This window comes from Protopterus annectens, chromosome 2.part0 (genome assembly GCF_019279795.1).
Source record: "Protopterus annectens isolate FY-2018-M chromosome 2.part0, PAN1.0, whole genome shotgun sequence".
Classification (NCBI taxonomy): domain Eukaryota; kingdom Metazoa; phylum Chordata; order Ceratodontiformes; family Protopteridae; genus Protopterus; species Protopterus annectens.
In genome coordinates, this window is record NC_056728.1 from 1072101368 (window position 1) to 1072125180 (window position 23813).

Here is a 23813-nt window from a genome sequence, read left to right on the forward strand (position 1 = left end):
CAGAACAAAGGGGAACGGATACTGCACTCCTTAGATGTGCACAGACAGCTTAGATTCTACTTGGACAGGACTAAACCTCAAAGAAAATCTGAACCACTGCTGGTGGCAATTGCTGCAGGGACAGAGGGGAAGGCTATTTCAAAGCAAACCATTTCCAAATGGATAGGCCATTGCATTCATTTCTGCTATAAGCACCACGGAAAACCTATCCCACAGGGGATCAGACCCCACTCAACCAGGGCTGCATCTACCTCTACAGCCTTTCTCAGAGGCGTACCTACCAGGGGCAGCCTAGAAACTGCTACCTGGAGTTCTGTACATACTTTCACCAAGCATTGCCATTTGCCAATTTTCTCTAAATCCAGAGCTGGCTTTGCCACTGCAGTTTTGCAGGGCCTTATAGCTGGTCCTAATGCTATCTAAATTCCTTCTCCCATCCTTAGCTTTGGGAATCTACCCAAATGTAATGACTGCAACAGTAAACACGAAGAACATAGTACAGTTGTGTACACTTACCATAAATGTAGATGTTAGAGTGTATTCACTGTTGCAGTCCTGGTTACCCTCCCTCCAGCCTCCTGACTTTTTTGGCTGTACATCTTCTCTCCTTTTCAATGCTTAAAAGCTTTTTGGTGTATTTGCTTTTTTGTTTGAGGTATAACCTTGTATATTTTTAGATTTAATTGCTTCCCCTTAGGGGGGCACCTGACATCTGGGGCAAGAAAAGCTGATGTAATGATGTCGGTTGCATGTTTTATACCCCTGATGACCTGACGTCACTGAAGAAGAGACAGCAACCGACATAGGACCCAAGACTTTGTTAATCAGGCCGACTGAGGGCTACTGCAAGCAGATAACCCAAATGTAATGACTGCACCAGTGCATACACTCAAACATCTACATTTATGGTAAGTGTACATAACTGTACTTTTTGTGGATATGCAGGCAGTCCATCACAGTGGGGTCCGACAATGTCCCTGTATGCCAAGCATAGATCTCCCCTCAAAATCCTGTAGGAGACAGAATACAGGGGTAGAGCCTTGAGGCGGTCTGCATAGCACATATTCTTATGTCCTGTATTCTTTTAGTGAGGAACCTCTGTGGATTTTGCAGTTTGATATGCTTGGTTAGGTACATACCAAAGGGGGCATTGTACTCAGTGATAGGTCTGACGAATGTCGAATACAGTGGAACAATGACTTCCTTTGACTTGGATGCCGTTCCTCTGTTTATAAGTTGCGCAACATAGAATGACTTCCTCACCACTGATGATGAAAGGCTAGATTACTATACATGTGTATCCCTAAGTCCTTGACTACTGGGTCAGCTCTAAGGATTGTGTTGTCAATATGATATCTACCAGGTATGGATGACTTCCCAAAGGATACTATTATGCATTTTTTGGCATTTAGTTTGTCCATGACTCTGACACCAGTTATTTATCTGTGTCAACCCCTCCTGGAGAACATTTGTGTCAGTGTGTGATTCAATGACAGCTCCTAATTTGCAGTCATCTACAAATTTAGCCAACCAAGAGACCACTGACATTTGCCTTGACTTCTGAGAAGTAAATGCCAAAACGCCAAGTCCAAGGACTGATTCCTGTGGGACTCCGCTTGTGACTGGCGTCTTTGTAGAGGTGGACTCCCCAATTCTAACTTCCTGGGTCCTGTCTGTGAGTCATTTGGCTATCCACTGTGTAACGTATGGGTTTGTACCTAACCTCTTGAGTTTGTCAACAATGCCCGAGTAGGGTTTTGTGTCAAATGCCTTGGCCAGGTCAAGGTAGGCAGTGTGAACAATTTTGCCCTCATCCATTGCTTTGGTGACATTCTCAAAGAAGTCCACCAGGTTGAATAGGCATGATCTGCATTCTCAAAGAAGTCCACCAGGTTGAATAGGCATGATCTGCCCTTTACGAAACCAAACTGGGGTGGGTTCGGTGTTCGGAGGTTTACTATATCTCTGTTGATCATTTCCATGATAATTCTTTCCCTGGCTTTACATATAACACTAGTGAGACTTATGGGTCTGTAGTTTCCAGGGTCTGTAGATGGTCCACCTTTGTGCAGAGAGATGACTGTTGCCTTTCTCCATTCACGAGGCATGAAGCCTGTTTGAAGGCTACAGTTAAATAGTAATGATTGGATGTTCCCCCTGAATTGAAAAGATGCTATGATTGCTAGTGGATATACCCATCCCTCCCATTTTGCCAGTTATGGAGGATGTGTTGAATGCTGCCTCTGTTAACCAAAATTCTCAACCGTAAGTAACCAAAAAAGGCAGACATATACTGTATAAAGTACCTCAGACTAACAACATTTTGTTCACTCCTCTTAGTGCTAATCCAGATCTTTATCTACTACCGCTTTGCCATCTGGAAACAGATTTAGTCAGTTCCAATCCCTCCCCTGTGGACAAAGAATGCAAGGCAATGGACAGATGTGGTAAGTTAATATTTTCTTTTTCCACTTTAGTTTATCGAATTCTTAATTACCAGGCATTATATATGGATGTTTATTCTGTTTTGTGCAGACAGTTTGAGATTACTCTGCCTCACTTTCTTCAACGCTCCTCCTTTCACAAGTATCTAAACATGCTTTAAAGAATGCGTATGATTGTGCAGTTACTATGACTATGCCTACTGCTACAGTGTTGGGGAGATTCACCTGGTTATGTAACTAAAAGTTTGCTAGTAAAGTCTGAGTTTTTAAATTGTACTTTATAAGGGAGTTTTGTTTGGCTCTTCTGCTACACTAGTCCTCAAACAATATGATGAAAGAGGGAAGTTAATTCAGGGAGTGTGTAAGATTTTTCAAGCCCTCCTTTAAATATCTCTCTGTTCTTCTTTTCCCATTAAAAAGCAAATCATGCAATCCCTGCCAGCTTAAGGTAAACAGGATGCAAAAGAGATGCCAGGAGGGGAACAATAAGAAACAAGGTTCATTTCCAAAAAAGGATATTTTTATACTTTAGAATGACTATGCCAGCATTCTATCCCTCATTCCTACCCTTCTGCCCCGATTTCTCTAAATCTTTCCCAGAAACTGGCTCTTAACATTCCTCTTTGGCAACAGATTCTTTCCGAGCCTTGTGTGTTAAAAGTGGTTCAGGAGGGTTGCAGCTTGCACTGCATACAAATACCTTCTTTCAGGGGAATCTCTCCCTATCCTTGAAACCAAATGGATGTTTTTTTCCTCGGGTTCTTCAATGTTTCTCAACCTACGAGTCCAAGAATTACTGTCTTTAGATCAAAGAGGCAAGGGCTTCTATTGTAGAATGTTTCTGGTTCCAAAGAAGGAGCATTCTTGGAGACTGGCTCTACATCTTTCCTTTCTCATTCTGTGTGTGTGAGTACCAAAATTCAAAATGCTTTCCCTTCAAACACATTACCTCCCATCCCTCCTTTGAGTGTTACAGTAACATTAGATCTAAAGGATGCTTATCACATTCCCATAGCCACAGGCTTCAGTGAATTTCTCAGAATCTCTGTGTTGGTTGTATTATCAGTTCTTTACATTACCCTTTGGCATATCTACATCTCCAAGGGTGTTTACAAAGTGTCTAGCTCAGTGATGGCTCTTTTCACACTGTATAGCTTTCGTATAATTCCTTACTTAGACAACTTATCTTTGCAAAGTCTTTTCCCAGATGTCAACATTCTTTAACAGAGATTTCATCTCTTCTTACTAATCTGGGATTCCAGATAAATGTACTAAAAAATCTTCTTGACTCTATCAGAGAAGATTGTTTTTCTCGTCTGCCTTATAGACTCTTCTCAGCGAAAGGCTTTTCTTAAACAGGAAAAACAGATTTTTATTTGTAAACTTCCATGAACTTCACCAATCAGTCTCAGACTTCTGCAAGGGTATATATCAGAATTCTATGATTCATGGCTTTAGTGACTCATGATTCCTATTGCCAGGTTACACATGAGACAAATTCAGCAGTTAAAAAAAAACATGGACCAACATCTTCATCCTCTGATTTCAATTTTGGACTTTATCAAAATGGATTTGAACTGGTGTTGACAGCAAATGGCTCTAAATCCCGGTCTTACGTTTTCTCCTCAGACCTTAATTCACTCATTAACTACAGATGCCTCAGACTTTGCTTGAGTAGTAGTTTCTGTAGGAGTAAAGGTGCAAGACCTGTGTAATTCCTCAGACAGACCAAAGCAGATAAATATCAGAGATAGCTGTGATCCATCCCATAAAACCTCTTCTACTATGGTCTCCTGGACCTCTTTAAGTGATTACAAACATCATGGTGATGTGGTACATAAGCAGAGAGGTACAAGGCTGTACCCTCAATGCAGGCTATCTGTGATGACATGGGAGGTAGCTATAAAGCATTTCTTAACCCTTACAAGCATCTCACATTTCGTCAGAACAAAATATAGTGTCAAACAAGCTGAGCAGGATGAGGACAAACCCTCACAAATGGAAATTAAGCAAGAGGGATCTTTTAGGAGTTAATCCAGTTGTGGGGGAACCCTTCATATAGATCTGTTTGCCTCCTTTCAAAACAGACAGCTGAACAAATTCTTCTCCAGAGCTCCTTGTAAGCACTCCTTAGAAACAGATGCATTTTCATTCTCGTGGTTGGGAATGTTCTTGTATACATTCCTTCCTTTCCTGTGATACCTAGAGTATTTCAGAAGGTTCAGAAAGACTGTTCTGAAATCATTGTGATTACTCCCTTTTTGCCCTGCCAACACTGTTTTTCTCTTGTTATGGAATTGACCAAGGGTAGTTGTTACCCACTTCCTCACTCTTCTCACAGATTGCATATGTCTATAATTTCTCTCCCTTCTTTTCTTTAATTTCTTCCCATTATGTCCCTTTAAGACATAAATTATTCCAAAAACTATATACAGAACAACTTAATTCTATAACCGCTGAAAGTGCAAGCCAGTGCTCTAATCATGTGCCCTCCCTTAGACATAACCTTTTGTATTTTCAGTGTTTTGCCTGCACATCTGCATGTCTGAGCCTGTTCTTCTGTTTCTCTCTTTCTCCTCCCCATGCAAAATACTTTTCATTTTTTAATGTGTGTATGCTTATAAAGTGTACAGTCTGATTTTGCCATTTGTAATTTCCCCCTTCTTTCAAACTCTGTATTAGCTGCAAGGTTTTCTGTTTCCATTTCATTTGTAATTTCTGATTAATTTTGCAATTGCTTCAGCCTCCTTGCTCAGACTATTTACCTTTAAAATATTTTTTTGTGTGTAAAAACATGTAAATCCACATACACAGAGGTTCTCTCAAAAAACTTACAGAAACATCAGAAGCCTCCAAAACACACGTTTGCTACAACTAACACAGTCCCCATAGCACCCATGACACATAGCAACACCAGTGTCTCACCCACCAAGCCCGTAAGGCATAACACTGGAAAACCACGTTTTCTTATCATTGGAGACTCAACAGTGAGACACACGGATGTCCCACACACCAGGCTGGACAAGGAGAAAGTCACAGTCAGCTTGCCTGTCTTGTCCCAGGATTCGCCAAATCACACATGCACTCAGGTCTCTCAGCAACAAGTACCGTTATGACTCTGTCATAGTTCATGTAGGTGTGAATGTTCTGAGATGAACCTCACTGGACTGAGCTGTCTGTGTCCCAGGCATGTCCCTAGCCTTGGAGCAGCATACTGTCCTCACCTAGAACGATGCCACAGTATAAACAACAAATGATTGATGTCAATAAATGGTTTTATTTTTGGTGTCATTCTAAGGGGATCCAGTTGCTGTCTGCCTGGGAAGCCATGGTCAACCAATCTTGCTGCTTTGTCAGACACTGTTTGCACCTGGCATCCCTAGGCTTTTGGCTGCTGGCAAAGGCTGTTGCTTCCCCCATAGTGCCTTTTTTGGGCAAGGTCTCAAAAATATTACCAACATGAAATTAACCAATCAGAACAAAATAAAGGTCATGCTGCTAAATGCCAAGAGCATAAACAAAAAAACTGCACTCTCTGATAGCACTTCTATTACTAGAACATGTAGATGTCTGTGCAGTCAAAGAAACCTGGTTTAAGGCCTCAGAGAGTACCCCAGCCCTACAAGGCTACAATGCCTTCCACACCTTTAGTCTGCAAAATGAACGTGTGAAAACTGAAGGAGGCAGTGTTGCAGTATGTGTTAGAGATAAATTTTACCTCACATCTAGATAGACTGGACAACTCCATGGAGTTAGTCCAGGTCCAGGTTACGGTGGGTAAGACCCCCATTCAAGTCCTAGCCAGTTATAGATCCTCTCCTTGGGTCAAGACACCCAGGAAGCCTACTTAACCAAACTGAAGACAATCCAAATTTACCCAACACACTGCTTTATGGAGTGTTTCAGTTATCCCACCATCAACTGTGAAACCTACTCTAGCCCAGACTCGCTAACACACAAGTTCCTTGACTTTGTGAATTCAAATGCCCTGGAGCAATTGTCCATACCCAACAAGAGGAACAAACCTTCTAGATCTGGTCCTCACCAACATGTCAAACAGGTGCACTGCTGCAACTGTTGGGCTCTCATTAGTAAAAACTGACTATAAACCAGTCACCTTCAAACTGACGGTAACACCAGAACTCACAAATGGTGAAATCAGACTGAAAAAACCTTCAAGGCAAACTATACCCTCCTAGGTGAAGGTGTAAATGCATTCCAAGCCCCAGCCCAAGCTGAAAATGGTAACTATGCCAAAGCTTACACTAAAAACTCATCCCACCACTGCCACTCCCTCCTCACCCTCAACTGGCTTGAAGTACCCAGCCACCTCAGTTACCTACAACTCACCATTGCCCACAAGCTCATCTTTAAACCTGCCAACTGCCCAGCTCTCGCTACTTCTTAAAACTTTACATTCCCAACCGCTGACTCGGATCCAAAAACCAAAATCTCCTTGAGGTCTACAAACCTGCACGACCTCCTGGCTGTCTACTGCTGTCCCACTCCTTAGCTAAAGAGTGGGACTCTCTCCCCATACACCTATGCAACCTACCTAACTATACAAATTTGAAATCTCAGTTACTCTGTCATCTTTCTTCCAAATGGGAATTACCTTGCCATGCTCCAACTTAAACCCCTCCCCCCCATTCCACCTTGCACTGACTCATCCAACTATCTCTACTATTACTTCATCCCACCCAAAGTCTGTCCCCTACTAAAAACTAATTTTCTTTCTAATATCTATTGTACTATACTCTCCAGTCTCAAATGTACTATTACCCTCTCCAAGCATAATATTTTCCTAACCTACTAATGGCTAGTAGCTATATATTTTGAAATGTTAAACCTACAGTTGAGTTTATAACAAAGATATTCATGTTATGTAAATGTTGCAATTTCTGTATTGAATTATGTCTTTTCATTTTTGTAACATTGTGACAAGCCAATTGCAAATATCATGGAGCTTATCTGTAAATGTTTAATTAGCTGTATGAACTATGTCCTTTTGTAACATGTGAAATGTAACTTGCAATTATTGTGGAGCCTTTCTTCCCAGGCCTCCACTGAAAATGGGCTCTTCTTGGCCCAGTGGACTTCCCCGGTTATCAAACTTAAATAAATAAAGCCCTGTGCAATCACTTGCATAAGTGTATAAACTTGGCTGTACCAGATAAAATCAAAGCCAGAGCCCCAAGTAAAATCAAGCTACCCTGGTGGACTTCCAGCATCAACAAACTTTACAGTAAAGGGAAAAAAATGTGCTGTCCAAGAAAACAAAGACAGGGACCCAACAATGGAAAAGCACCCTTCTCAGCCTTAACAGGCAAACAAGATAATTTGTCAAATCCTCCAAGAGCTCCTTTGAGAGAAACCTAGCAAGTACTGCCAAGGATAACCATAAGGCCTTTTGCAGCTATGTGCATAACCTTAAAGGGTAGGACCCAAGCATATGTAGAACTGGTGGCCGATGGTATCCCACACACTGACCCCCACAGAGATGGCGAACATACTAGCGGATAGGTTTGGTGAAAATTTCACTCCCTTATCCCCTCCTAACTTACAACAAACCCTCCCCCAAACTTCCCCTCCCACCTTACATATCTGAAGAGCAGGTCCTCAAAGCCCTGTCCAAGGCAAAGAACATGGCCTCCATGGGACCAGATGACGTTCCAGGCTGTCTTCTAAACAGGCTAAAACATGAACTAGCATCACGACTAAGTACCCTTTTCAATCATAGCCTAATCACAGGCTTTGTTCCTGCAGAATGGAGAACAGCTACAGTTATTCCCCTCCACAAAGGTGGCCTAGAAACACACCCGGGGAAGACTCATAAGCCTGACCAGCCTCATCTGTAACGCCATGGAATGTATCATTGTGGACCTTAGAAATAAAGACATGGGTCACCTCCAAACCCTGGATCCTACCCAGTTCGGCTTTGTGAAAGGTAGATCCTGCCCGTTAAAGCTAATGGATTTTTTGGAAAGTGTCATCAAGGCCATTGATGAGGGCAAATCTGTGCACACAGCATACGTTGACTTGGCAAAGGCTTTCAACACAATCCCACATTCAGGCATTACCGATAAACTTAGCAAACCGAATGTAAACCCCTTCGTTGTAAGATGGGTTGCCAACTGGCTCACAAACTGGACACACACACACTATCAAAGTGGGTAACTCCATGTTGGCCAGCATACCTGTTACCAGTGGGGTGCCACAGGGGTCAGTGCTGGGCCCTCTACTGTTTGGTGTATACTTCTCATAAGTTCAGGTCTAAACTCAAGGGTTATGGCTGACCAAGTTTGCAGACTACTGAAAACTAGGTGCAATCATTGAATCCCCAAATTATGTTAGCATACTCCAGGATGGTCTCGCACAGACCAACGAATAACGTATTAGTCATGGTCTCAAAATGAATGCAGAGAAATGCATCGTCATTCCCTGTGACACAAATAATGTCTCTTTATACCATCAAATCAATAACAGCACCTTAAGTACCCATGAAGTGGTAAGGGACCTGGGATCACAGGTTGACCGCGACCTTAACTTCGACCACCACATGTCTACTGTTGTAAGGAAACTTTCCACGTAGCTCACTTGATTAGTAAAGGCATCACCTCGAGTTGAAAAGAAGTTACAACTCCCCCATACTCATACTTATCCAGCCAGTAATTGAGGATAACACCCCATTCAGTTTATGTATGATACTAAGCACCTCCAGCAGTTAGAGAGACCTCAGAGGTTTATAACATTCTATCCTACACTAAGGCACTGTACGGGCACATCCACTCATGCATGAATCGTGCCATCCCCAATAGAACCAAGATGCTCTTCTCCAAAAAAAGGAAGCCAATCTGGTGGTCCTGTGCCATAAACAAACTTTACAACAAAAGGAAGAAACTGTTGCAGAAAAGTGGAAAATCCCAGAATGCAAAAAACTCCCTTACCAGCCTCCGTAAGAAGCTGAGATCCCTAATAAAATCCTCCAAAGCTAGTTACGAAAATAAAATTGCGAAAGATTCCAAAGACAACCACAAGGCATTCTATAGCTATGTCAAGAATCTAAATGGCGATGCTCAGATCTGCTTTGAGCTACAACAGAATGGCATTAAATATACTGATCCCAAGGATATTGGCAGTTTCCTGACAGATCGATTCAATGCAAACTTCACCTCCCTCTCACCCCCTAAAGGGCCCATCTCAATACCAAAAGATTGCTAAATTCTGGTAATAACGGCCACACAGGTAAAAAATGCACTCTCCAAAGGTAAGAATACAGCATCCATGGGACCAGATGATATCCCAGGCTGTGTACTACATGAACTAAAAAATGAACTGGCACCTCGCCTAAGTGTCATGTTTAATCATCCTCACCTCAGGGTTCGTGCCCACTGAGTGCCGCACAGCTACAGTTATCCCTCTCCACAAGGGGGGATCCACCTTGGATCCTGGGAACTACCTCCCCATCAGTTTGACGAGCCTGATCTGCAAGGCCATGGAATGTATTATCATGGAACTTATAAACAAAGACATTGGCAACCGTCAAACACTGGACTCCATGCAGTTTGGGTTCGTGAAGGGCCAATCTTGTCTCCTGAACCTGATTGACTTCTTCGAATCAGTCTCCAGAGCCATGGACAAGGGTAAGGTGGTCCACACAGCCTATCTGGACCTCGTCAAGGCCTTTGACACCATCCCCCACTCTGGAATCATAGATAAACTTACTAAGCTAGGCATAAATCCCTACGTCACTCGATGGGTTGCCAACTGGCTTACTGACAGAGAACCCACACTGTAAAAGTAGCCGACTCCAAATCAAGCTCCAGACAGGTGCCAAGTGGAGTACCTCAGGGTTCAGTCCTGGGACCGCTCTTGTTAGGCATCTACTTCTCTGAAGTACAGGCCAACACTAAGGGACTCTGGCTAACAAAGTTCGCAAATGATTGCAAACTAGCAGCCATTACTGAATCTCCAAATTATGTGGATATTCTACAAAAGGGCCTTACAGAAATAGATGCTTGGTGCCAGAGCCATGGGCTCAAGCTCAATGCCAAGAAATGTATAGTTAATCCCTTTGGGAAAAAAACATGTACCTGTGAATTACCACATAGGTGGCAGTACACTAAACACCGAAAGTGTGATAAGAGACTTAGGGACACAGGCGGACAGTGGTCTCACCTTTGATAACCACATCGCCACAGCAGTCAGGAAATCCTTCTATGTGGCACACCTCATCACTAAGGGCTTTTCATTCTGAAAAAAGGAGGTCATTGTCCCACTGTACTCATCCCTCATTAGACCCATTATAAAATACAATGCCCCGTTTAGTATGTACCTATCAAGACATCTGCAGCAACTGGAAAGTCTGTAGAAATACCTCACTCAAAGAATCATAGGCCTAAAGCAGATGCCCTAAGCTGACAGTCTTAAAAAAAACTCCACCTATACTCTGTGGCATATCGTCTAACAGAGGTGATCTCTGCTTAACATACAAGGCCATGTCAAACCTAGAGCTGTTGGACATGCTACATGCTCCTGGGATCTAAACCTTGTCATCACAATAAACAAAACATGCTAGAGGGATATGTTCCTGACCCAGAGACTCCCCAGACTCTGGAATAGACTGCCCAAACATGTCAAGCAGAGCACCTCTTTGGCCGTCTTCAAAAGGAACCTTGATGGTATGGGTGATATCAGTCACCCTGCTAGACAAGGGTCCAGGGAAGTAAATACTGTGGGAAGAAATAGCCAGGGAATTGTTATGGCTAGGCTTGTATAGGCCCTAGTGCCGATAGCCTAATACCAACCTATGAGCAAAGAAGATGAAGGGCCTCCAGCATGTGCCTTACATGGACCTACTAAAATAGGGAGACTTGAACCTGACCTACAGAGCAACCAAAGACCCAAACCTAATGAACTTGCTGCATATCCATAAATCAAATGGGTCTAGGGCTACCCATTCCAGACTTAAATATGGACTGTGACTTAAATAAAACATGCTGGGTGGACAGATTTATCTTCCAGTGACTGCTACTTCTTTGGAACAGGCTACAAATTCAAGTGAAACAGAGCACCTCTGTGACACTGTTAAAGAGGAACCTGGATGAGTTGATGGGGCACTATAAATTCTTATTGTGGATAGTGCTCACAGCCCTCTTTGACATGGGCAGACATCACTAAGTGCAATCTTGGGTATTGACTAGTACCTCTACGGTATTACATTTGTTTGAAATGGCTAGGCTTAAAATGACCTCCGGGTTGATAGCTTGATAGCCTAGTGTGTGTGTGTGTGTGTGTATGTATGTATATATATATATATATATATATATATATATATATATATATATACACACACACACACACACACACACACACACACACACACACACACACACACACACACACACACACACACACACAATAATACAGTAATCCACACAAACGCATTAACTGTTATCACCATGTTTTCGTCCTAATCCACAGGACATCATCAGATAATGAACTAGCACATCATACCAACCACAGTTTTATATCCCCACCAATCACAATAGTTATTTAATTAATCATGCAATAACAACGCAAATATTCCCTTAAAAAATCCCCAAAATTATGTTTAATAAACCTGTAAAACTTAACATTAATCCATTAAACTCCTTAAAATTCTTAACATTCAGGGTAAATATACATTTTAAAATATCTAAAAACATCTTAAATGACATATACAAATTATGTTGAACTCGTACATAAATTGTAAGCATAAACCAAAAATTAAATTATGCAGACAATCCACCATCTAGTGTCAAGAGACTAGAGTAAAATATCTAAAAAAAAAAAAAAAACTTTCAAATGTTCACTTTGTTCTACCAAAAACTGAGTGAGGCAGGATTTCTAATAAATCCTTCAAACCTATATATTTTCACTTTATTTGTCTACATAATTTAATTTATTTTTGGTTTATGCTTATAATTTATGTATTTAAATTGTTTCTTTGTTGTAATTCCCTGCAGTGGTCCTGCTCATTTCTTGGTAGGTGTGAAGGAGATTTATTTAATGCAAGAGCACTCCTTCTGTTATAACCTTACCCACTCCTCTAACTAACACATCCATATTGTCACTGTTGTCGGCATGAATACTACCAGCATAAAGGGATTATTTCATCACCTTGAGTATGACAGTTTTATACTACCACACCAGTACTGAAGCTAAACACCACAGGTATTAAAGAAGTAAGAAAATTCTGATTTATTACATTTTAGAAACATTAGATCCTAATATTATACTTCACTACTTCCTAATGTTTGAGAACTTTACAGCTTAAATACGTTACAGATGATGACACCTAGGTTAGTACCACGGTAAAACAAATGGTATTCTTTAATATGCTTGCCGACATTTTGTAATTGTTTTAGTTCTTAACCATTTATTCCAGTTGTCTGTCTTCTACTAACTTTATGTAATTATCTCTTCAGAAATATTTTACTTAGTATGGTAGTTTTCTGTTTGTTCCTTTGTTTTGTGCTTTGCACCTTAGAGTGACTGCAGAAGTTCCTTTTGGATTAGGTATTAACTTGGGTAACAAATCAAAAATGAAAAAAGATAAATTTGATATCTTTGTACTATAACTTGTGGTAATTTCAGGATTAACATTTTTGACCAACATGTATCTGTTAGAAAGTCCTTCTGTATTGCACAGCTTATAAGCAAAGGGAGTGTGTTTACATCTAAGGATGTCATTCACCCCTTTACTCAACCCTCATTAGGCCAGTCATTGAAGATAATGCCCCCTTTGGCATGTATCTGTCCAGACACATGCAATAACTGAAACGCTCACAGAGACGCGTTACTAAAAGGATAGAAGGCTTAAACAGCATGTCCTACATAGACCGACTCAAAGCCCTGTACTATATTCTGTATCCTTTGTACTGCCAAGAGGTGACCTGTATCAGGCATACAGGGCATCCTTCAACCCACTACTGATGGATTTACTGCACATTAGCAAGCCAAATGCATAAAAAATAGTCCGTTTAGGGATCTAAACCTCTTCTGCAACATCAACAGAGCAGTTTAGAGGGATAGGTACATCTCTCAGACGATATTGCTGCTGTGGAATAGACTTATTTTCCACATAAAACAAAGTTTGTCCCTGTCTGTTTTGAAGTACAACTTAGATGTATGGATGGGAAACAAAGTGTACCACAGGGCTGCCCCCACGTATGACTAATGGTTAGAGGCAGCTCCAAAATGCTTTATCCCATGGCTGAGTCCCCCCATATCATCAGTGGTATGATTGGATCCCTCTCAGATGCTTGAGTTGCAGAACACTGAAGACCATATGGTCGAGGCCATATGACTGAAGTTTTGCAACCTTGAAAAAAAAAAGTAAAAACACGAAAATGAAATAAAACAAACTTACCGTCTTACTTGCCACCCTGTACCCCCACACCCCTTGCTACTTAAATATGCCAACTCTGAGATCACACTACAGTTAGGAAAATGGCAAATCCCAAATTCCGTGCTGTATGGTGATCTCAGAACAAAGTGTTCGAGGTTGCAAAACTTCGGTCATATCATCTTGACTGTATGGTCTTCGGTGTTCTACAACTTAAGCATCTGATAGGGATCCATATGATCACAGTTATTTTCATTAAGAGTAATATATAATTACTGATCATCGGATGGGTAAGGCTAATCTTTAACCAAATGGGTTATGTTTTTTCAAACACAAAAAGGGACAATTGGATAGGCTTAAAATGGCCCGCAAGGGCAACTTGAAGTAGTACTATGAACCTATTAAAATTTGATGCTCTGCATTGCAACTGTTAATCAAAGCTTCTGTTTCCTTTTAAAAGATAAGGTTTGCAAAATCTGAGCTTCTGCAGGACTTTAAAAATTTTCTTGCAGTGGTAATTTTTTTGGTTTAATTGACATTACATCAATTTGAAGAATGACAGGTCTTGTAGTTTGGAGTGATTTCTGACTCAATACTTCAAACATTGGTGTCTTATTCTTACTGTAATTGCAAATTTTGATGTTCCATGTTTCCTGTTGCACTTTTACACAGTTTACAGTATTTTTTCAGTACTTTGAACATGGTGCTTGTATAATATTTATTTTTACTGTTTCTTGTTTCACTACTCGCTCCAGTTCTTCTTGAAGTATAACACACTTGGTTTAATATGTCACGTAGTTAACGAAAACAAATGAATATATATTTAAATACAAAGATAATATAATTTTAAATATTCATAATACTTTTCAGGCAGCTGTTCAGAGGGTAAAACATTTGGAAGAAAGCATTGAAACAGAAAGAGCAACACATTTAGAATCAAAATTCAATTCTGAAATCATCCAGGTAAGACTAGTTTTGTATGCCAAGTTATGTTCATTGAAATCACCCAGTAAACATTCAAATAAAGTGCAAAAATGTGTAGTACACAGTTGTCAACTAGTGGCATACAGTGTTAGTGTATATCAGAAATGTAATGTTCTTTAGTTTTTAACTTTATTTCAGTTTTAGAGCAGTGGAGTAAAAACACAAAGGTTAACTAGGTGTATTAAAAATGGAACATGCAGAATAGTTCAGTTAACTGCTGCAAATAACTTACTGTGTACTTTCATCCAGTTCAGTGTATTTTATTCTGATTAAGTCCTGGACTGAGTTGGATGAAATTATGTAATGAATTTTTTGTTTGGTGTGTTTCATTTATTTTATTTATTGCAGCTTTTTATACAGAAGTGATGCACTGCTGTTGTCAGTATAGTTTCATTACCTTGTAGGTGAATATCAAGACCAGTGGATTGCATTATTTGGCCTTTGATAAAACAGTTTGTTACATCATCAGGGTAATGGAACTCATTTCTGCATTTTCTTCACTTTTTTCCATTTAATATAATGAGGAAGAGCATAGTCTAAGAAACTTCTTTGAAAGCTGATCAAGTCTAGGATGAGAGTGTCAAATTTCGCTAGTCATGACAGTATTTTATTCTACCTCTCTTCTGAAGGATTTCCCTGTACCTGGGAAAGATCCCATGTGATAATACTTCACAAATGAGACATTCACCAATTCTTCCTTTGTTGTGGTGTTCAACTTTAGATTGCTGTTTGGTTATATCCTGCCTATCAGTCAGTTTTCAAAGCTTCATGGCAGCTTCAGTGTGCTCCAGCTGCTAGGATTTCAAGTAGAGCCACATAGAGAGTAATTTGGTTACCAAAATCTTCAGAGATTTCTTACTGCCAAAGTGCTTTCCCTCTTCTGGCTTTGTGGAACTGATGGTCGACGGCTTTTCCATCAAGACTTGGCAAATAAATATCTTGGCTGAGAAAACTTTCCACAAATTCATTTTTCTGAAGAAACTTACATTTTTTTGTGAAACAGATAATTTTATGCTAGGAAAATTTTTTGCCTTTCATACCATATAGGGGGAGATTTTACTCTCTGAATGTATGTTTGATAAAACCTTGTAAAATCTATTTTTTTTCTGACATATTCATGTAGAATTAGTATGTTAGGAGTAGAATTTTGTGCTTTTGGGGACACCATTTTTTGTTTTACTTTAAAATCGTTATATGTTCATCATTCTCACTGCTACTATAGCCTGTAACGATTTGGGTTGTATCCTGCCAGTCAGTCTTCAAAAGGAAAACACAGCAGCCTGGGTGCCAGTTTTTCAGTACTTTCTTGCAGCTTTAAAAGAGTACCCTTTGGGCTTCACAGAATTGATAGTTGGTTCTGATCTTACATTTCTGGCAGGCAAGTTAAGTACCCTTTGGGAAACTCTTTCACACAGAAATTATATTTATCTAATATTTTTAATCCTCGTTCATTCCTTATGCATGGGTGTCTGTTCCGAGCTCAGAACCGAGCCGGCCATTTTCCAAGCTCGCGTCAGCTTCACACACAATCCCCCTCTCCCTGTTACCTCAGATTTCGTTTGCCATGTTGCTATCCGGTCGTGTCAAGCTACTTCTCTTGAGCTAAGTAGAGTCAATTGTTTAATTGCTTTACAAATTACTTTTCTGTCAGAAAAGTTCATATTTTATTGTCTCTTACCCTGTCACGTCTAGCGTTCATAATTTCCTCAGGTTTTTCTATTTTTTCCTTACTACTTTTACCGCGAGGTATTCTCTCTTTACCATCGTTGGTAATTTTTTTCCCTTTTCTCTCTCATACCTTCAGGTACTCTCTTGTACCATTGTTGGTACTTTTCTATTAATTAATTTGCTGTCATGGCAGATAAAAAAGGTAGTCCGGGGTTTAAGCGGTGTTCTAATTGTGGACACAAACTGCCTACTTCTGATGCACACTCTGTGTGTTTATTGTTTGGGAGCTTCTCATTTATCTGTTGAACCACCCTGTATTATTTGTGAGAACTTTTCTAATAGAATTTTGTTGGAAAGGAAAAACAAGCTGATACTGAAGGGACTTCTAAAATCTCCCTTTTCAGAGGCTATTTCTAGGTCGAAGGTCTCAACCTCTCCTAGAGCCCATAAGAAAATGGATGTTTCTACTAAGGTTAAATCCTTGTCTTCATCCCCGGCTGGGGACTCTCACCAACCAAAACCTAAAAAGGCTAAAATGTTAAGTTGTCAATCTCGCCTTCATTCTTGCTGGATGGGTTCGGAGCCGAGCCTTGTCTCCGACTCGGCACTTGCTTTAGCTTGAGAACTCCTTTTACCAGCTCGAGGCAACCCTATATCCCATGATGCAAGGCGGAACTACCTCAGATCTCATTTGCCGCTTAGCGAAAGAGGTCTCCTTTGCCAGCTGAGGTAAGTTGATTTTGTCAAAAAAAAGCTTAGTCAGGGATTTATTTCTCCCTTATTCCCCTTTTTATAGTCTGTAGTGTTTCTACAGCCCACCCTATTTCCCTTATAGTTGAAAAGTTTAAATTCTTTTTATAATTGTTAAAGAGTTTTAAGTTAGGCCTAGACCCTATTGCTTAATCTCTACCTGTGTGTCTGTGTGTTGGGGGATTAATTGTGTGATTGTTGGGGTGTGTGTGACTTTCTTCCTCTAGGACTATGTCTAAGGAAGGCAAGGTCTCAGGCTTCAAGAAGTGTGACTCGTGCTGTCAGAAAATGTCTCTGACAGACGGTCACACTTCTTGTGATTACTGCCTGGGGCCTTTGCACCTGCAGGACTCCTGTGCTTTGTGTCACTCTTTTAGCCAGAGAGTCCTGCAGGAAAGGAGGAATAAATTGATCTTCCGTGGCTTACTTAAGCCAGAAGGTTCTCCCTCAAAAACAGGGTCCAGTAAACCTTCTAAGCCTCCGAAGGTTCAGGCTACAGTATCTAAGCCTCCTCCGGTGGCTCCGGCTGGAGCCGATCTTTCTGCTTCGAAAGTAGTGGGTTCGGCACAGATTGGTTCCGACACCCAATCTACTGTGGCCTTGTCTGCTCTGGCTGGAGCCGACATCTTATCCAGCATCGGAGCCGAGAAACCTTCGGCTCCATCTGGAACTCAGGGGACTTCGGCTCCGATGACTTCGTCCCGAAAGAGATCTCGGTCCCCGCCGTTGCGGTATCCACTCGGCTCCGGGTCTCCTCTTTGTCGGAGCGGAGCCATCGGAGCCGATCTTCGAGATCTTCCAGGCTGTCTGACCACGACTTAGAGAGGGTGGTAAGCAGGCTGTTAAAGTCGCAGGCACTGGCCCAAATGCTCCATACCCGTCTCAGCAGACTTCGGCTATTGCTTCACCCCTTGAACTTCCTCCTCCGACTCCCCACCAGAGTTCGGAGCCGGAGCTTCTCGGGACAGCGACTGTTTCGGCGCCGGAGCCGATACATCCTTCGGCTCCGTCGTCTTCGGCTCCGATCTCCTCCTTGAGACCTTCCTTGGAGGGATCCGGTCGTCGGGTTTCCCTGGTTGGCTCCGAGGGGGCTAGTGGCATCGGACCCTTGTCCGACCCCGCTCTCCCTCTCGGGGCTTCGGCTTTGGTAAGCTCGGCACCGACATCAGCCTCAGAGCCTTCCCTCTCAGTGGAGCCGGGAATTCCTGTGTCCTCGGAACGGGGATATTCCGGTCTCCCAGGGAGGGGAGCCTTTGAGGTGATGAGGAGTGTCCTGGCTCCTGAGCCAGATCAACAGTCCATCCCTCTAGCTCCTCCCTCTTCGGTGCCTGTAGACACCTCTTGCCAGCCTCTTGCTCTCAGGCCCAGGGATCCATCGCCCCAGGTTTCCCCATTGGGAATTTCCTCCTCTTCCGAAGTTTCTCCTGATCCTGCAGGTGAACCCCCTCGGAAGAGGACGTAAGAGGAAACACACAGACTCCCTGAGTCTACTACATCTGATACCGACTTAGATGAGTCGGAGGGTTCCCACGATCCCCTCTGAGGATGTCTCCTTTTCAGACATCCTTGAGCTCCTCAAACAGAGGGGAATTGGCCATCCATTGATCCCTCCGAGGATGAGTCGGTATACCTGGAGGCTTTGGATCCCGACCCTCCACCTCCTGGGTGTCTCCGCCTTCGACCCACTTATGCAGGTAGTGGCTCGGAAGGCATGGGCGGCTCCAGATTCTGTGGAACCTGTCCCCAGGAGACCATCCAAGTTTATTACGGCCCCTATGGACAAACAGTTTCTTTCCAAGGGCGTCTCTGTGGATGCTATGGTGGTGGCGGCCACTAAGAAGGAACTTGCGGATCCTTCAGTACCTGTCCATCCTCCTAACAAGGATTCTAGGACCATGGACAGGTATGGAAAGCGGATGTTTTCTTCAGCGACCTTTGCTATGCGTTCGCTGAACTACCTTTGTCACTTCACCAGGCTTCAAAGAGATATTCTCAAAGAACTAGGTGAAGTGGTCCAGGATCCTTCTGCTGCTGGGGCTCAAGAAAAGATTGCCTTACAGCTAGCAATCCTGAATTCCTTATCCAACTCCTCCATGCGGCTCATATCCTATGCGGCCGATGGAGCGAGCAGGGCCACAGGCACAGGAGTGGCTCTTAGACGTCAAGCCTGGATGCGGCTTTGTAATTTTGCGGACCCCTTTAAGGCGTCCTTCACCAATACCCCCTTTGATGGTTCGGCTTTGTTCGGACCTCAGGTGAAGGATACCTTGACCAGGTGTGAGCAGGACGGTAAAACTCTTTCTGCCGTTGGAGTCCATTTTTCCACCCCTTCTCCCAAGGGTCAGAAGGGAGGGAAGATGTGGTTCCGCAAAGCCCAAGGAGCTACACCGGACACACGTGGTCAGTTTACCCCAGAGGCAGAGGGGGTAACAATAATAGACGCCGCCCTAGAGGCAGGGGAGGTCCTCAGAACCAGGGCAACAGGGAGTCTCTTCCTGAGAAGCCCTTTCAGCACCCCTGAGGTGTTGCCCGACTGTCCACCCTTGGAGGCAGTCGGGGGAAGGATTTCGCTGTACCCAGTAGCCTGGCATTCCCTCTCACAAGATATGTGGGTACAGTCGATCATATCCGAGGGTTACAAAATCCCCTTTGAAAGGTATCCCATACCTCAACAATCCCTTCCAGACATCTCACCCGGTCAAAGGGATTTGGCAGAACAGGAGGTTTCAAAGCTCCTAGGAAAAAGAGCCGTCCAGACTGTTCCGGCAGACCAAGTAGGATCCGGCATCTACTCGAGATTCTTTTTGGTCCCCAAAAGGACGGGAGATTGGAGACCAATATTAGACCTGAGCAGTCTAAACAGATTTGTCAAGAAGGCAAGATTCCGGATGGTCACGCTTCAGTCCATCCTGCCCTTTCTGGGCAAGGACAACTGGATGTGCTCTATAGACCTTCAGGACGCGTACTATCACATAAAGATTCACAGGCGCTCCAGAAGGTTTCTCCGCTTTCGGCTAGGGACCAGTCATTACCAATTCAGAGCCCTGCCCTTTGGCCTCATTTCAGCCCCCAGAGTGTTTACCAAATGCATGGCAGTGGTCACAGCTCATCTGAGACGTCAAGGATTCCAGGTGTTTCCTTATTTGGACGACTGGCTCCTCTCCGCCACCACCAGGTGTCAGCTTCTTCAGACCAGAGACTACACTCTGCAGCTTTGCAGGAGTTTGGGAATTTCAGTAAATTTCGAAAAATCTTCTCTGCGGCCTTGCCAATCTATCACCTTTATAGGCGCAGAATTAAACACCGTCAAAATGTTAGCCAGACTAACAGATCAAAGAATTCTGGACATCCAAAAATTCATACGGATTCTATTGCAGAGCAGCAAGGTCAAAGCCAGATTGATTCTAAAGGTTCTAGGTCTTATGGCTGCGGCCATTGTTCTTCTACCTCTGGCTCGCTTCCACATGCGTCTTCTGCAGTGGATGTTATTCACTCAGTGGTCGTACCACAGTCTTCCGATGAGGCACGAAATCTTAGTCACACAATCGTGCAGAACTCATCTGAACTGGTGGATATCTTCCCCTCTTCTTCATCAGGGCCGACCCTTTGTTCTCCCTCCTCCAGTTGCCACAGTTACTACGGATGCCTCTCTGATCGGGTGGGGGGGCATTATCAGGGCAGGATGGTCCACGGGATGTGGCAACCCATAGAATACCATCTGCACATCAATGTCCTGGAGATGAGAGCGGTGCTTTTAATGTTGCAAGCCCTCAACGACTTTCTTCCCACGGGGACTATTGCAGTACAAACGGACAACATGTCCGTGGTCTGGTACATCAACAAGCAGGGCGGGACCAGGTCCTATCCGTTGTGTCGAGAAGCTCTCAGACTTTGGCAATGGGCAATCTCCTCTCATCGGTTTCTGATAGCAACGCACATCCCCGGCAGGTCCAACCTCTTGGCGGACAGGCTGAGCAGATCCATTCTGATGCCTCACGAGTGGTCTCTCAATCAATCTGTAGTGGATCGGATTTTTCTGAAGTGGGGCACACCTTGTTGCAATCTTTTTGCTACACCTCAAAACAACAAGTGCCCCGATTTTTTCACCCTCTTTCCCCTACCAGGCCAACCCCTGAGAGACTCTCTAACCCAGGATTGGCCCCGGGGACTTCTGTACGCTTTTCCTCCCTTTCCCTTGATTCCACAAGTCATTCAGAAAGCCACCGTTTTGAGGGCCAAGTTGATTCTCATTGCCCCTTACTGGCCTCGACAAATTTGGTTTCCGTCTCTGCATCATCACCTCCTGGTGCATCCCTGGCATCTGGACCCAGTTCCGGATCTCTTGATCCACCAGTCGGGTCAGCAGCACCGGGCCATTCATTCTCTCAACCTCACTGCTTGGTTGCTCCACTTCCTTCCCTAGCCAGGCTTCCGATGATCTCTGATTCAGTCGGAGACATCTTAGTGTCTTCTTTAAAGTCGTCCACCAGAACTGTTTATGCTAGCAAGTGGCGACGTTTTTCTATTTGGGCAAATTCCAGGAATATTGATCCCTTTACTGCTCCTGTGCATTCCGTTTTAGATTTCCTGGCTGAAGTTTTTCAGTCAGGATCTTCTTCATCTACAGTTAAAGTTCAACTGGCTGCGATTTCCAAGTATCATGTTGGCTTGCATGATAATAACATTATGTCTCATAGATTATGCAAGGCCTTTCTGAGAGGTGTTTTTCTCCTAAAGCCGCCGATAAAGCATCCTCCTCCACAATGGGATCTAAATTTAATGTTGGCATCCTTGATGTTACCTCCCTTCGAACAGTCTGCTTCATGTTCTTTGAAATTATTGACCTGGAAAACTATATTCTTACTGGCTGTCACTTCAGCAAGAAGAGTTTCCGAGATTCAAGCTCTCTGCATCCGTTCCCCTTACTTGGTTTTTCATAAGGACAGGGTATCCTTAAGAACGAACCCGTCCTTTCTCCCCAAAGTTGTGTCTCAAACCAATATTAATCAATCCATAGATCTACCAGTCTTTTTCCCAAACTATTCTGACAGAGCCGAACAAAAGCTTCATTTTTTGGATGTCCATCGTCAGCTCAGGTACTATTTGCATAGAACGAAACAATTCAGGAAATCGGACCAATTATTTGTCTCCTATGCAGAAAACAGGATAGGTCTTCCAGTTTCTAAAGTGACCTTATCCAGATGGTTGTCTTCCACCATTTCCTATGTGTACTCTCTCAGAGGCAAGCAACTACCTTCTAAACCGAAGCACACTCAACCAGGAGTCTATCCACTTCTGCAGCCTTTCAGGATAGACTACCCATTGATACCATTTGTGCAGCAGCTACTTGGGCCACTCCTCATACCTTTGTCTCTCATTACAAGTTAGACTTGGCCTCCAGAGACAGGGCCAGTTTTGGTTCCACAGTTCTCAAGAGTCAGTTCCATTGAGCCACCCGGGATACAGGTGCTAGGACGGTCCCATCCAGCAAGAATGAAGGCGAGATTGACAACTTAACATTTAGAAGTTATGTACCTACCATAACGTTCCATGTTAGTTGTCTTCTCTCGCCTTCTTTCTTGCGTCCCCCCCTCCTTCCCCCTGGCCTGGACAGATCTTGAAGAGTTCCTATCAGGTTGTTTCCTCCTGAGCCTTCATTTGAGGACTCTTATTATGAATTTGGGTTTCCTAATTATGTTAGGTTAGTCCTTAGCAGGGTAGGTTAGCTACCAAACGAGATCTGAGGTAGTTCTGCCTTGCATCATGGGATATAGGGTTGCCTCGAGCTGGTAAAAGGAGTTCTCAAGCTAAAGCAAGTGCCGAGTCAGAGCCGAGGATCGGCTCCGAACCCATCCAGCAAGAAAGAAGGCGAGAGAAGACAACTAACATGGAACGTTATGGTAGGTACATAACTTCTAATTTTCAGCTCCGGAGCTCTGTCAGCCCCAGTGCATTTGCTGCCTAGACCTTCGGCGCCGTCCTCTCCTGCAGCCTTCTATATATCGGCACAGAGTGGACCAGCCTTCCAACTGATGAAGAAGGCTTTCGCTGCTGCTGGCGATACCAGACTGTCTATACTTCTGTCCTCCTCTGATACACTAGTTCCACAAGTCACATCTAGTGGACTCCGGGTGCAAGTGCCGCAGGACATATTCCCTCAGGAATCCCCTTTTCCACTGTCTTCTCCAGCTTCTCCCGCTGAGGAGGTCCACCGGAAAAGTTCATGTAAGAGGAAGCACATGGACTCCACAGAGGAGTCCCTCACCAACGAGACAGATTTCGATGAGGGGGAAGGATCCCCTAGGTCACCCTGTGAGGTATCCTTTGGCGATATCCTCGAAATCCTGAAACAGAGAGGTGACTGGCAGTCCTCTAATCTGACCTCTGAGGAATCTGTGTTCCTGCAGGCTTTTCACGCCTGACCCCCTACCTCCTGGGTTACTCCACCTGCTGATGAACTTGTCCGGCTCATCGTGCAGTGTGCTTGGAAGGCTCCTGATACCGTCGAAGCTATTCCCCGGAGGCCAGATAAGATCTTGTCCCCTCCTGCTTCGGATCCTCATTGGTCCAAAGGTCTT

At 43.4% G+C, this 23813-nt stretch overlaps 1 protein-coding gene across 3 annotated transcripts in view; it reads left to right on the forward strand.

Annotated features, from left to right (window-relative positions):
- Positions 1 to 23813, forward strand: part of CCDC171 (coiled-coil domain containing 171) — a 3960104-nt gene that overhangs the window by 655868 nt on the left and 3280423 nt on the right. For all 3 annotated transcript variants that reach the window (XM_044061288.1, XM_044061289.1, XM_044061290.1), the window contains exon 7: positions 14704 to 14796. In XM_044061288.1, the coding sequence (XP_043917223.1) occupies positions 14704 to 14796 (93 nt within the window). The remainder of the gene's footprint in view (positions 1 to 14703; positions 14797 to 23813) is intronic.